This window comes from Siphateles boraxobius, unplaced genomic scaffold, assembly GCF_051911475.1.
Source record: "Siphateles boraxobius isolate OS27281-9 unplaced genomic scaffold, OSU_SipBor_1 26, whole genome shotgun sequence".
Lineage (NCBI taxonomy): Eukaryota > Metazoa > Chordata > Actinopteri > Cypriniformes > Leuciscidae > Siphateles > Siphateles boraxobius.
Window position 1 is genome coordinate 27,605,543 of NW_027508876.1, and position 15,772 is coordinate 27,621,314.

A 15,772-nucleotide genomic window follows, 5' to 3' on the forward strand; every position below is an offset into this window, starting at 1 on the left:
ATTCTTCGCCGGGATCGGGGAAGAATTTAAATGACACCTTGCACATTTTGATTAAGCTCTTTCCCTTTAAGGCCCAGCCATGAGGTAATAAGATACACTAACACATTTCTTAACAGCAAGGATGCATTTACTGATACCTCTGAAATATTGCCTGGATGATAACAATAATAGCAGTAGTGCAAAAGCAATAATGTTCAAAAGGAGTAAAAAAGAAAAAAAACATTCCAGATACAGTTCAAAATTTTGTGGTCAGTAAGATTTTCTTTTTAAAGAAAATAATACTTTTATTCAGCAAGGATGCATTAAATTGGTCAAAAGTGTTATTAAAGACATTTTTAATGTTGTAAAAGATTTCTATTTCAAATAAGTGCTGTTCTTTTGCAACTTCATCAAAGAATCCTGATTAAAATTAATCACGGTATCAAATATGAAGAAGCACAGCTGTTTTCAACATTGATAATAATAATAAAAAAAATTTGAGCAGCAAATGATCATATTAGAATGATTTGTGAAGGATCATGTGACACTGAAAACTGGAGTAATGATACTGAAAATTCAGTTTTGATAACAGGAATAAATTACATTTTTGAAATACAATAGAAAACAATTATTTTAAATTGTAATAATATTTCACAATGGTACTGTTTTTACTGTATTTTTAAATTAAATAAATTAAGGTTTGGTGAGCAGGAGAGACTTTTCAAAAAATATTTAAAAATCTTATAGACCCCAAACTTTTGAAATATCACACTAGGAAATGTTACTCAGCACTAAAAATCTTGTGCTCAACCGTGGCACTACTGCAAAATCGATTTTCAAAATCACAATTGTGAACTATTGGTTGTTTATACAAATCAAATGACAGTGGGGTCCAAAAGTCATTGATCATGTGACTCATACTGAAGCTCAGTGTGCTTCGTAACATCTCATATCATACAGGAGAACATGATCGTCAGGTTTTGTTTGTACATTCTTAACTAAAACTATTTGTTTTAAACTAGAAAATGCACAATTGAAACATCATCACTTATTGGAGTCGGCTGATTGTGATTGTAACAGGTGGACAGTGATTAAGAGTGACGTCACCGTTTCCTTTTGATCCCTGAGATTTACAATGGTCCAGTTCTTCAGATCCTGACCTGTCGATCAGAATCAGTCTATGAATAAATAAAATAGAGCATCCCAGTTTTTATTCCAGGCCCCATAAGTGCACATGCTCTTCACGTGTTGTGAGCTTCAGTTTGTCGGTGCGCGTGAAGAGAAAAAGCTCATGGAATGTTCTAGAAAGAACTGATATGTCTCAGAACACGGGATCTAGATGATCATATTCTAGAACCGCGCTCCTGTAGAATCTGAGGGAAAACAACAGATTTACATGATACAACATAAGATTACTAAACTGCATTGAGCTGCTGTCAGTAATACTCTGCAACACAACGGCTCTGGTTGGAATAAAACTATTTCTGAAGAATTACAGTGTACACTTACTGTTCAAAAGTTTGGGGTTTGTATTCTTACATCACTTCTGCTCATCAAGGCTGCATTTATTTGATCAAAAATACAGTAAAATCAGTAATATTGTGAAATATTATTACTATTTAAAATAACTTTTCTATTTGAATATATGTCAAAATGTAATTTATTCCTGTGATCAAAGCTGAATTTTCAGCATCAATACTCCAGTCTTAAGTGTCATGATCCTTCACAAATCCTTCTAATATGCTGATTTGCTGGACTAAAAACATTTCTGATTATTATTATAAAACAGTTGTTCTGCCTCGTGGAAACTGTGATGCATTATTTTAGGATTCTTTAATGAATAGATGGTTCAAAAGAAATGCATTTATTTGAAATAAGAATCTTTTGTTAAATGTCTTTACTGTCAGTCACTTTTGAACAATTTAACATCTCTTTGCTAAATAAAACTATTAAAAGTCTTGCTGACCCCAAACCTTTGAATGCTAGTGTGCATAGTATGAATTTTCTGTATGCATAGAATACAAAGATAACCTACAGCTACTATATTTGTATAAGCATACCAAAATTTCTTGTTTTGACATTATTACTTTGGACTCTTTCTTAAAATATTACTCTTATAATCTATGGAGTATATACTATGTATAGTGTGCATAGTATGCCCATATTCAGTATACACGGGATACCTGGATGGTGTACTACATTATAGGGCACACTGCTGGATTATATTGTATCCCACAATGCAGCATGATTGACATGATTTTCTGATTTCTTTCTTTAAACGAACCAGACACATTATGTGTTCGTTTTTAACCTTTATACACAAAATTATTGAAAAACAATTGAAATAGAAATACAAAATTATTTATAAAATTATGCTATATGCAATTTATGCAACATATCACTTCATAAATGTTAATATAAATGTAAAAAATAAAAAAATAAAAATAAATGTTAAAATAAAAATAAATACATTTTTACACATAAATAGATTTTTAAAAAAAAAAGCTAAATAACTATAAAATAAATACATTTTATTTCAAATAAATAATGACAGAATTCAACAAACATGAGGACATGTGACCGACGTAATAAAGCCATCATAACAGCAACATACTGTTTCACATACTATTTTTAGGCGGTATTCAGTGTATACTGCGTAAAAAAAGAGCAGAAGTAATAACTAACCCTAACTTACCCAGCCGAACACACATGCTGCTTACCTTGGCTTTCTCACTGGGCTGGGAGCTGCTGCTGTGTGATTGGTTGTGCAGTTCCTTAGAAACAACACACAAGAACTCCGCCTGATCTTCACTACCGTAGTTATAGGAGGAGCCGATACTCACCAACTACATAAAACATGAACGAGAGACAGAGACAGAGAGGAACACACAGAGATGAGCAACTGTTCTCATTGAGCGACTACAAATGATTAAAGAAACAGAACACCCAAAAATGCTTTCACTGAGTCACTGAAAACGTAACTTGCAAATCTAATTTTTGAGACTTGCTTTTATTCAAATGCAGGTTTGACATTATAGTGACAATTTGCGGTCACTAACATCTTAAGACAGCATTTTAAATATTACGCACAATTGTGATTCAAGAGCTATTTTTTTATTGTAATTTAATTGTGATTTCCACTTATATCACTTTTATGATGCGTTTTTTGGAGCTTGACGTCATCCGTTCCCATTCACGTTCACTGTACAGTGTGAATGTTGCGTACAATATTTAGATATAAAGTGCAGGTTTGGAAGCATGAGGGTGAGAAAATTATGTAATGAATTTACATTTTTGGATGAATAATCAGTTTAGGGCAAGACACTACAGGCAAAAAAACTTGTTTTTTCATGCACTGGTCAATTTTGAGAGTTGTTTCAGACTAGTGGAAAGAAAACATCCAAAATATACTTTTAAATGTTTACTTTATTGCACTTTATCTATTTGCATCTATAGATATCAATTACAATTCATGTTTTTTTAAAGCTGTTTTCTCAAAATGAGTCACAGAGGGGTTTGTTTCATATATCATTTGACTGATTTAATACAACATTTTACTCCTAAAAACATAGTGAAAATGCATTTTGTTCTGGCTGTTGACAGTATTTCTTGATTTATGGAATGATAAATAGAGATTCTCTTTAAAATGCAAAAATCAAAATGTAATCAAAATGAAACAAGAATTCTGAACCTGGCTTTATCCAATGTTCAGATATCTGGTCTGGAAATGTATGCAAATAGACAATTTGCATATTTATACATTATAAAAAAACTTGTAATATAAAATAATGCTTGTAGTTCATTAAAAATAATGAATCAATCAGGGAAGTATGTTGATATCTATTTGTTACACTTGTACCCTATTCACTAGGGGTGTCTTGCCTTAAAAGGTTTGTTCACCCAAAAATTAAACTATCCCATAATTTACTCACTCTCAAGCCATAGGTGTACATGACTTTCTTCTTTCAGCCGAGCACAATCTGAGTTATATAAAAAATATCCTGGCTCTTCCAAGCTTTATAATGGAAGGTTTTGAAGCCCAAAAAAGCGAATCCATCCATCATAAAAGTAATCCATATGACTCCAGTGGGTTAATAAAGGTCTTCTGAAGCAAAGCGATGTGTTTTCATAAGAATAAAATCCATATTTATACATTTATAAACTATAATCACTGGCTTCCGGTAACGGCCATACGTCCAGTTCCGGTGGAAGAGTGACCTTTGACCTTTCACCGGAAGCCATGGATTATGGTTTATAAAGTTATAAATATGGATATTTTTCTTACAAAAACGGATCGCTTCTACAATTACTATTCAATCTCATTACAAAGCTTGGAAGTGCCAGGATATTTTTTAATATAACTTTTGTGTTTGGCAGAAAGAAGAAAGTCATGAACACCTGGGATGGCTTGAGGGTGAGTACATTATGGGATAATTTTCATTTCTGGGTGAACTAACCCTTTATATTAAAATATAACATGGTGCACTTAAATAGTCAACATGCTCGGGAATGCATCAGAATGCAGAGATTCACCTTTGTTAAAAGCATGCTAACACTTATAAACATGCAGATTGAAAGCACGACATCCACGCAAGTCACATGCCGGACAAACACATTCACCGTGTCCATTGCAATGAAAACCAAAACTGCAAGGGCATGCAGTGGTTAGTGGGAGGACAGGGGATTGTTGGACACACCTCTCCACTGTGGGCGGGGTGAGTTTGGCTTGACTCCTCCCCCTTCACCTCCCGAGACACAATCAGGAAAAACTCTGACTTCTGGGCCCGCCCATAACCTACACTGACAAGCTGCAACAACCAATCAGAGCATAAGGGAGGGCCTGCATCACACACGGCAGCTCAGCTGAACCGGCGGGAGCGATTCTGATTGTTGTGGAGCTGGAATGATCAGATGAACTGATGCCGGGTTTGATTTACCTGCTCAAACTTCCATCCGTCTGACATGGTTGAGACCATCTGCGTCAGTTCATCCTCTTGACACTGCAGAACTCTGTAAACATGCTTGACTGGCGTCTGAAGACAGAGACGAGGGTGGTAAAACATCTTGAACATTTGTGCTTCATTCACATGCTACATGAAAATAATGAAAATGTCATTTAAATGTAAATTAATTTCATTTAAAGGGGACCCATTATGCAAAATTCACTTTAATTTGTAAATTTGTGTTGGCAGTGTGTGTACACAACCACTATATAATGGTAAAAATCCATGCATTCCTTTTTTTATCCCCATAAATCATTAAAAATGTCTCATTATAAGCTGTTTGCAGTTTCTATGCAATGTGGCATCACACACAGTATGTTTAGGCCCCGCCCACGACAGCTGATGGAGTTTGTCTTATTAGCATAGACCCGCCCTCAGTGAGCTGTACAAATACGCCATGTTTATCTCCTCGCCAGAGCAATGTTGCTGTTTGAGCATAAACAACATCTGCAAAGTTACAACGCTCAAAGCAAAGGGAGATATTTTCCATTAAAGGGTAACTAAAAACGAAAACAACTTTTTTTAGTTAATGATCTGTAAGAATGCAGTGTGGAAATTGTAGTAAATTGCAAGAGACAACTTCTCACTTTGAGCACACGAATGCGCGTGTCATTTATTTATAGAACGTAAACACACAAGAAGCAAATGGCGCTGACCAGCGTGAGCATGCATTCAGAGCATTTAAAGGGACCGCGATCCCTGAACAGTCAAGAAGAACAAAGTGCTGTGTTGACAACCAACAGTGTGGAACTACGCTTGACAACAAAGGTGAATTATGTATCTGACATTCACTACACACGTCCCCCCAGAATTCACCATATCAGAAAAAGAACCAAACAGTCAACGGGGAGGTGGGCGTATCAGCCGGCCACAACGGCTGCGCTGTGCCGGAGGTCGAGGACACCCCACTGCAACCTGTGTCCCGTCATAACACGGGTGTGGGGCATGGAGTCTGGGAGGCTTGGGAGGGAGGGGAGCAAGGGGTGGGGGCAGAGCAGGAGGCCGTCCGCGTCGTGGGGGCTGAGCCAGGTCAATAGGCCTAGCTATGTCCAAGTGAGCCGGTTTAAGGCGGTCAATGGAGAGTCGCTCCGGTTTGCCACCCCTGTCCACCACAAAATGTTTGTCCCCTGTCTCCAGTACCCGGAATGGGCCCTCGTAGGGCGGGCGTAGCGGTCCCCTGTGGGCATCGTGGCGAATGAAAACATAGTCAGCCGTCTGAAGACCAGCGGGGATGTGCGACTGAGGAAGGCCGTGACAGGAAGTAGGGACAGGTGCGAAAAGCCTCGCATTGTCCAGTAGAGTAGACCACTGGAGAGTAGCAGACCAGGGAACCGTGGTGCTAGGGACAAAATCCCCTGGCACCCGCAACGGCTATCCATAAACAAACTCCGCGGATGAGGACTGAAGGTCCTCCTTTGGCGCAGTCCTGATGCCCAGCATCACCCACGGGAGCTTGTCGACCCAGTTGCTGTCTTTGAGGCTGGCACGCAGGGCAGCCTTCATCGACCTATGAAAACGTTCACAGAGTCCGTTAGCCTGCGGATGATATGCAGTCGTGCGGTGGAGTTTCACTCCGAGGCTCTGTGCGACAGCGTCCCACAGCTCAGACGTAAACTGCGCGCCTCGGTCAGAGGATATATCCGAAGGGGTGCCGAAACGGGCAACGCAGGTGCCAATAAATGCCCGTGTCATCTCGACGGACGCCACTGACGTCAGTGGTACAGCCTCAGGCCAGCAGGTGGTCCTGTCAACCATGGTTAACAGATATGTGAAACCATGAGAGGAGGGCAGAGGACTGACCAGGTCCACGTTTACATGGTCAAAACGCCTCTCAGGAACCGGGAAAGACTCTAACGGGGCTTTAGTGTAGCGCTGTACTTTAGCCGGTTGGCACTCAACACAGGTGATAGCCCAGTCCCTAACATCCTTCTTGAGGCCGTGCCAAACAAACTTTGCTGCAACCAGTCTCTGTGACGCTTTCGAACCTGGGTGGGAGAGACCATGGATGGCATCAAAAACTTGTCGTCTCCATCCTGAGGGAACGACCGGCCGAGGACTACCTGAGGAGATGTCACACAGGAGCGCGGTGCCGGCATCACCAAAAACCATGTCCTCGATCTGCAGCCCTGTATTCGAGGTCTTCAGGAGTTGCACGTCCGGGTCTGTGGACTGAGCCGCCGCCATGCGGTCGTAATCCAAACCAAGATGGACTGCCCCTGCTACAGCCCGTGATAGGCTGTCCGCCACGCGGTTATTCTTACCGGCAACGTGCTGCAAGTCCGTGGCTGCAGATGCCGTCCACAAAAGCAGTGAAGTGTCGGCCTTCCTGCATTGAATGAAAGTGTCTGATGGCGAGGTAGAGACCCAGCAGCTCCCGATCGAAAGTGCTGTACTTCCGCTCACAGGGGGGCAGCTGACGGCTAAAGAAAGCCAGCGGCTGCCAGGCCCCGCCTACCCACCGCTCGTAGACAGCACCGACGGCGTAGTCAGAGGCGTCCGAGGTGATGGCGATGGGGGCTGTAGGAGAAGGATGTGCCAGCATGGTGGCGTTCGCTAGGGTAGCCTGAGTGGCAGCAAAAGCCTTGTCCCTGCCATCAGTCCAGTCCACATCTTGCTTGGGTTTACCTTTCAAGGCCTTGTGCAAGGGCCGCATGAGCTGAGCGGCTCGAGGGATGAAGCGGTGGTAAAAATTCACCATGCCAAGGAACTCCTGCAGGGATTTGACAGTGAGCGGGCGTGGGAACTGTGTGGCTGCCTCCACCTTTGATGGGAGAGGGACTGCCCCGTCCTTAGTGACTCTGTGTCCCAGGAAGTCGATGGTGGAGAGACCAAACTGGCACTTGGCGGGGTTGACAATAAATCCATGTTGGCTAAGCCGCTCAAAAAGGGTTCGGAGGTGTGCCAGGTGCTGAGACTTGGACGTGCTCGCTACCAAGATGTCATCCAAGTACACAAAAAGGAAAGGCAGGTCCCGCAAAACAGAGTCCATGAGGCGCTGAAAAGGCATGCGCAGGAACTCAAACAGACCAAACGGTGTGATCACTGCCGTTTTGGGAATGTCCAGTGGGTGTACTGGCACCTGATGGTATCCACGGACAAGATCCACCTTGGAAAAAATCACCTTGCCAGCCAGGTGTGCCGAAAAATCCTGTATGTTCAGGACAGGGTATTAGTCAGGTGTCGTTGCCTCATTAAGCCGCAGGTAGTCCCCACACGGGCGCCAGCCGCCACCCGGTTTGAGGACGATATGGAGGGGTGATGCCCACGGGCTGTCGGATCGGCGGACTATGCCCAGGCGTTGCATGTTAGCAAACTCAGCCTTTGCAACGCCGGAGCTTGGTCGGGTCGAGGCGCCGAGCACGGGCGTAGACGGGTGGACCAGTAGTGGCGAGATGGTGATCCACACCATGCTTCACAGCAGATGCAGAGAAAGTGGGCTGAGTGAGGGCTGGGAAACTGGCAAGTAGACGGTAGAAATTATCGGAAGCTGAGAGCATGCTAGACAGTCGTACGGAGTCGGCCTTGCTGAGCGTGCACGTATATGAACAAAATGTGACGGCGTCAATCAGACGGCGGTTCTTAAAATCCACCAACAGTCCATGTGCACACAAAAAATCAGCACCAAGGAGGGGGACGGTAACCTTTGCTGTAACAAAATCCCAGCCGAACTGCTGTCCTTCGAAACACAATTCAACGTAACTCGTTCCATATGTGCGGATGGGGCTACCATTGGCAGCTTCCATAGGGGGGCCGTGGCTGTCGGTCACCATGTCCAAAAGGGATGCAGGCAGGACGCTCCTCTGTGCTCCTGTGTCGCACAGAAAACGGCGTCCGGAGATGCTGTCACGGATGAAAAGCAGCCTGCCTACGCGGCCGACACTCAAGGCCAATACTGAGCGCCGGCCCTGGCGTTTCCCGAGCCGCCGAAACTGGATGGTGAACGGCATTTGGTAGCCTTACTTCCAAACTTTGCATGATAGAAACACAAGCCTGAAAGCTGTTGGGGGCCAGAAGACTGCTGCCGACGAGAAGTGGTTGCAGTGATGAGTGTGGAATCGTCCCACGTCACCGAAGCGATGTGCGCGGGAAAAAACGCGGCCGCACAATGTCCTTGACTCGCGAGGAAAAATTTATCAGCCTCCTCAGCCAGTCTCCAACAGTCAGTGATTGTGGTGTTGGCTAATGCAGCTCTTACTTGGGAAGGTAGCTGACGCAGGAAAGGCTGGATGAATAGAAAATCGGGTCTGTGCTCGCCCAAAAGATCCAGCATACGTTCGCGGTCATGGTCGTGTCATGTCTCTGGATACGTCCAGCAGACAAATGTCGGGGTCACCAGTGTGGAAATTGCAGTAAATTGCAAGAGACAACTTCTCACTTTGAGCACACGAATGCGCGTGTCATTTATTTATAGAACGTAAACACACAAAAGCAAATGGCGCTGACCAGCGTCCCACGTGAGCATGCATTCAGAGCATTTAAAGGGACCGCAATCCCTGAACAGTCACGAAGAACAAAGTGCTGCGTTTACAACCAACAGTGTGGAACTACGCTTGACAACAAAGGTGAATTATGTATCTGACATTCACTACAGCAGCTTCATAAATGCGGTTCATTGATTTGAGTAAATTTTTTGACATTTTGGTTTAAAGTGTTTTAATTCTACAATATATGGTGTAAAAACGTCTGAGTGCTGCCCTCTTCAGGTTGAACGGTGGCTACTGCAGTTGATTTTTCCTATTGGAAGTTGTGGTACCGTCTGACGTCAGAGTGTACCAGCTAACCACGCCCTTGCCTACAGAGAGATGCGTCTCAGGTGCACACCCCCCTCCGCTGGGCTCTGCCCATTTTTCCAGCATTTTTCAAATATTGCCAGTGGGTGGAGTCAGGCTCTGAGCAGGGGTTTAGTTACACTTTAAAGAAATTGCTTTTTAAGGACTACAACAAACGGCTGGTAGGGACTACACAAGCTTCCTCCAAGGTTAATGACATCACTAACTCTAAAATTTACATAAATCCCACCCCAGAACACGATTTATAAATTATCAAGACAGAACATGCTAATCAATGACTAGAGGATAACTTCACATAAGCTACATAAATTCATCAACTAACCATTCAGAAATGTTGCCTACATGTCACTTCTTAAGTCTCTCCATCTTTGTCTGACTCCAGTTTGAACATAAAAGGCTAAAGGTTTTTGATATTGTTAGTGCATGTCTGTGTGAGGTAATTGAAGCAGCTAAGAACCAGCTGTTGTAGCTCCGCCCACTGTGCCGGGAGCAGCAGCTCATTTGCAAAGGGTCAGACACAAAAACGGTGCGCTTTTGCTTACCCTCATAAAGTGACAATATTAACATGCTATATAAAAATACCTGTGGGGTGTTTTGAGCTAAAACTTCACATACACTGGGGACATCAGAGATTGATTTTACATCTTGTGAAAAGGGCTATAATACCACCCCTTTAAAACGCATGCTGATAATAAACTTTCATGATGATGAAGTACTGCAATGTCACGTGAGCGTGACTGCGATAGAAATGATAATCAAAACCAAAAAGATGTTTTAGTTTTTGCCAGAGTATCGGAGACACGAGCTGTAAAGACTCCGCCCTCTTCTAGATGGGGAGCAGCAGCTCATTTACATTTAAAGACACATGCACGAAAACAGCATGTTTTTCCTTCTACTCAAAAATACTAAACAACATGGTGTAATAAATGATCTGTGGGGCATTTTGAGCTGAAATTTCACAGACACCTTCTGGGGACACCCGAGACTTATTTTACATCTTATAAAAAGGAGCATAATAGGTCCACTTTAAATGTATGCCTGAAGGCACATATAGATTTCCATACTGCCAGAATAAAATTTCATAACTTTATAATGAAACTTTATATAGTCTAATTTATAGTGAATTGTGTTTTCTCCTGCTCCCTTACATGTATCGTCTTAGCATCTCTTTCACTGATATTTTCTTTAATGAGTTTTATTAAAGATGTGATGTTGTAGAACTCCGCCTCTTCAAGAGCTCCTGAGATACACATGCAAACAAAATTAAAGTTACAGAGCAACAATCACAGTCTCGATCATGTCAGTTTGACGGTGCATGTTTGTCGTACCTTCCTCTGTCAGGTTCTTGTTGAGGACCAGCTTTCCATGTCTCAGATAATTCAGTACGGGCCCGAAATACATGGGATCCCTGTCAATCAAATATGCCCCTGACTCATCCTGCAGAATAAATAAAAGGACAGAGAAAGAAACCTCAGCAACCAAATTGTAACGACCTGCAAACACCCTAACTGCATAACAATGCCCTGGAAAACATCCATAACACCCTAGCAACCACATAGCAATGTGCTAAAACCCTCTGAAAACAGTCAAAAATAGTACCACCTTAGTAACCACATGCCTGATAGTTTGACAATGGAAAATGTGAAAATCAAGTTATCATCATTATTATTACAAAACAGCTTGTTTTTACTTTGCATGCAACCAGGGAACACCAGAAGAGATCCATTAGAGGAAAGTGAGTTTAAACATTAATGAGTTGTGCACGTGTAAGTGTGCGTGTGGGACTCGGCATCTGTTTTTAATGGCATGCAGGCCACATTCATAAAAAAATAAGTGTGTGTGACACACACATGCACAATATTCTGTTCAAGCTTCAACCAGGACACTTCCAGATGCGAAATGGACCTTGAACAGTGTGTGAGGCTGAAATCAGCCTTTTATCAAATCTGGGGCACAAACAGCGTGGAGTGATTTCCCAGAGCCTTAGAGACTCCTGCTCTTTACAGGGTTAAAGCCCCTAGAGAGCAGGATTATTCTGGATTAGGGTTATTTTGAGATTACTGTCTGAGAGATGAGAGGAGGTAAAACAGCAGGAGCAGCGGGAACCCAAAAGAATGTGAAACACGCTGCTGTTCAAATTGCAAAAAAAGTATTTATTTGTTACAGTGAAATTATATCATTTAAGTGTGCACTTCAACTACTCATTGTAATGTTTGTTGCCACCAAATAAAATGCAAATAGTTTCAAACATGTTTCCCGAACACTTGAACGCAGCAAGTGCTCCGAACAAACATGTAGCTCCGCCCCCAAACTCACGCAATTGGTTGAGACGACAAACAGCAATGTTTTAAAACATCTGTGCTGCTGTATACTTTTTCAAAAAAATCAAACTAGATATGGTTTACTTATAATTATATCTGCATATTATGAGATAATTACTATGAGAAAACATTTTAACATTACATTTTCAAAACCACTTAAGCGTTAATGATAAATTCAAATATTAGGCAGTAAGATTTCACAAACATGTAGACTAGAAAGTTATTTCATCGTTATATTACAACATCTTTATTTTCATCCATTTAACGTCACAATAATTGCTATTTCTATTCAGTTTTTAAACCCAATTTTAACAGACAAAAAGTCTAAACATTTTTAAAAACATGTTAGCTTTAATGATAAATTCAAATATTAGGCAGTAATATATAATAATAATCATGTAGACTGAAGACAATTATTTCATCCTTATAACATCTTTATTTTTCTCCATGCATGTCGCAATAATGCTATTTCAGTTTTCAAATTTAATCAATTTTTTTAGATACTATTTTGATACAGTTTATCAGTTTATCAAAGTGGTTGGATAAAATGCAAAAAGTTCTTTCTTTAGCACCTCTTTTATTTTACACTGGAAAAACTGCAGTCTACTAGATTCCATCATTAATTTTTACTTAGAAATAAAACCAATTACCAGATGTAATGCACCTTTTTTATATTTAGGTTATCAGACAAAATATTTTTTGGTGGCAATTAAAATGACAGTTTCAAAACATATTCTAATATTTTTGGCCTACACTTAAAAACCTCCCGCTTGCATCCAACACTGATCATTGACTGATCTGACCCATAACCTTGCACCCCGATCTCGGACACAGCTCAGGTGTCATAATTGTGACCAATTGTGATGATTGTGTCCAGATTACAAAGCAAAACTGGGGCAGATGTGCTGATGATGTCATCGACATGACCACCCCAGGACGCCACAATCTGCATGTCTTCCCAGCCGAACACTCGAGGAGAGGAACAGTAGAGAGCTTGTTCTGGGACTGGGAGAGGAGGGGTGGGGCGGACGGTAAAAGTGTGTTTGTTCGAGTCCATCCGACAGGAAAACAACTCTAGACAAAAACAGCCATCTGGACAACCCCCCAAATTACCATAGAAACAATACAAATAACTCCATGCATCAATACAAGTGATTATGAACTGAAGAGAAGTGAAATAACAGCTAGAGATAGCTTCATACAGATGACCCATTTTAAAGCATCTCCTCCAAACTGAGGAGAAATATTTTGTCTTGTGAATAATTTAAAAACGGAACAAAAAATAGGTTTATGCATGCTTAATGCCAAATGATAAGTGTTTTTTAAGCATAGGCTACATTCATTTCTGTACAGCTGTCAGTTTTGGTTTTGTTAACATTAGCCTACAGCGTTTTAAAACATTGTTCAGATGATTGTTTATACATTAGATGCACTTTTATATAAGGTTACCATAATACAATATCTTATTTAATAATGGTCCTGTGTGTGAATATATTGTTATAATTGAATAAAATGCAAATTACATATGTCAAATTACATAATTAGGCCTACTAGTCAAAATACATTGTCAGTATGCCTAACGGTAATACGTGTTATACTTGAAATGCGTGTTAAAGAGACTTTGTTTGACTATCATTTTACAGACTTCTGCACTCTCTAACCTACTTTTCCAACCCATTCTTTATAAATAACTTATACTTGAACTAAATAAATAAATGGTCAGTCTTAGATGCCAAGTTATTTATATCAGTTGAACTGGCAAAATGATCTCTAAATGAAACAAATCAAACTGTATTACCTTATCCGAGTCGAGGTCTGGCTCTGCTTGGCACAGTCGGAACAGGAATGATTTGGGGTCCCGGCAGAGAGTCTGTCTGGTGGACAGAAAATACGTCCCGCCGACGTTCAAACGGACCCACTTGGAGGATCTGTGGTTGAAGGTCTGGGCGGGAGCCAGTCGACAGTCGTGGCCGCTGATCTCGCAGTGACTCTCGGCCATCCTGAGCTCGGTGTTCCGCTGAAGTGCGTAACGGTGACCGCGCGCCTCACCAATATAACCAAGTTAAGCTAACAGACGCGCGAGGAGCGCACCGCACTGACGGCGCGAGAAACACCCCTCAGTTTTGTTTTTGGGCGCGAGACAGAGAAAATACATGGGCTGGGTTGTTTATTCCGATATCTAAATCCACTGTATAGTCAGTCTATTGCGACTGAATTTCTAGTGATTCGAAAAGGAATCATTCTTCTGAACCGATACTTTTTTTAGTGATTCGATCGAACTGCTAAGCAAAGCGTTCACTCATCTGTAAGAGACTTTAACAGTAAAATTGCTGACGGGAACAATATTAATAATTATAGTATTGGGAATAATTATGGGATCATCAACATTAATAAACTATTAAATAGTGTTGTTTTGTAATACTAACATTATTAATAGTGTTAGAAATGTTACAACAATAAACATTTAAAACTAATTTAGAATGGGCAATTAGCCTAACAATTTAAGTCCTAATAGTAAAAAAACAGGATAAACAGCGATTTTAGAACAAAATTAACTCAAAATGAAGCGAGGATAATTCTTTACTTGGTTGTGAATCAGTTTAAATTAATCGTCCGAAGTCTCAGATAGAACCGATTCGATATTTTCCTCTCTGCTTCTCGGTCTTGCCACCATTTAATTTTTTTATGTTTCGTTTGCTTTATCGAGATTTATTTTTCTTGGATTCTATAACTTTTCATATTGTTTTCTTCTGTCTGCTTTTCTGTTTGTTTGATTGTTATAATAAGCAGATTGCTTGTCTTTGTCTGTCAAGTGATTGTATCATTTTGTGAAGCGACCTTGGGTTCTTGAAAGGCGCTATAAAAAATAAACTTTATTAATATTATTAGACAGAATCGGAATTCTCAACGAAAATAATATCCGGATGTGAACGAGTTTAAATTAGAACGTGTCTGTTTTTAATGCCAGTCACACTTTAGTTTAGAGTCCAATTCACACAATGAACTAAGTTTATGGGTAGGTAGGATTATGGGACGAATATGGTCCTGCAGAATAAGGCATCAATATGTGCTTATGAGTACTAATAATAAACAGACAATATCAGTAATATGCCAATGTAAGTAATATGCATGACGTTTAAGATGTTAAATAATGTTTAAGATGTTAAATAATGCGAATTTAGAGTTGTGTATTATTTTTTTGTTGTAAATTTGTTTACTTGTCATGTTTTTGTATCCAGCAAAAAAAAAAAAAAGTAGTATGCATGCTAATAATCAACTTAATAATCAACTACCTTAATGCCTAATGAACAGCTTGTCTAAATGGGCCTGCAATTAGTAAAATTCTTTATAGGTCGTCATCATCATCTCATGATGCATGTGATTCCAAAAAATGCCAACTAGGTTGAGAGACCCCATTTATTTTAGACTGGAGGGCTGCACAACCAACTGTGAGATTGCATGAGTTCACTATAGAGGGCGGATGATTCAGATTTCAATAATGGTATCATAAAGTTAGTTTTGTAATTAGTGGGTCTGATTGATTAGCTACTTTAGAATCTGACTATGCTATGAAAATACTGGCCTACTAATAGTAATTAATCTACAGAGTAGATCTAGCAAAGTCTGTCAGAAACATGTCCTGATCCTATTCCTCCCCAAAAAGTAAAAAATAAATGAA

At 40.7% G+C, this 15,772-nt stretch overlaps 1 protein-coding gene across 1 annotated transcript; it reads right to left on the reverse strand.

The window, feature by feature from the left end:
• Positions 1 to 105: 105 nt before the first annotated feature.
• On the reverse strand, positions 106 to 14,332 carry kctd5b (potassium channel tetramerization domain containing 5b). Its single transcript, XM_077245355.1, has 6 exons — positions 13,892 to 14,332; positions 11,101 to 11,209; positions 10,921 to 11,012; positions 4,917 to 5,012; positions 2,700 to 2,825; positions 106 to 1,352 (listed from the first exon to the last, which is right to left on the reverse strand). Exons 1-6 carry the CDS (start codon positions 14,090 to 14,092, stop codon positions 1,323 to 1,325), a joined length of 654 nt encoding a protein of 217 aa, XP_077101470.1. The 5' UTR covers positions 14,093 to 14,332; the 3' UTR covers positions 106 to 1,322.
• Between the last annotated feature and the right edge of the window lie 1,440 nt (positions 14,333 to 15,772).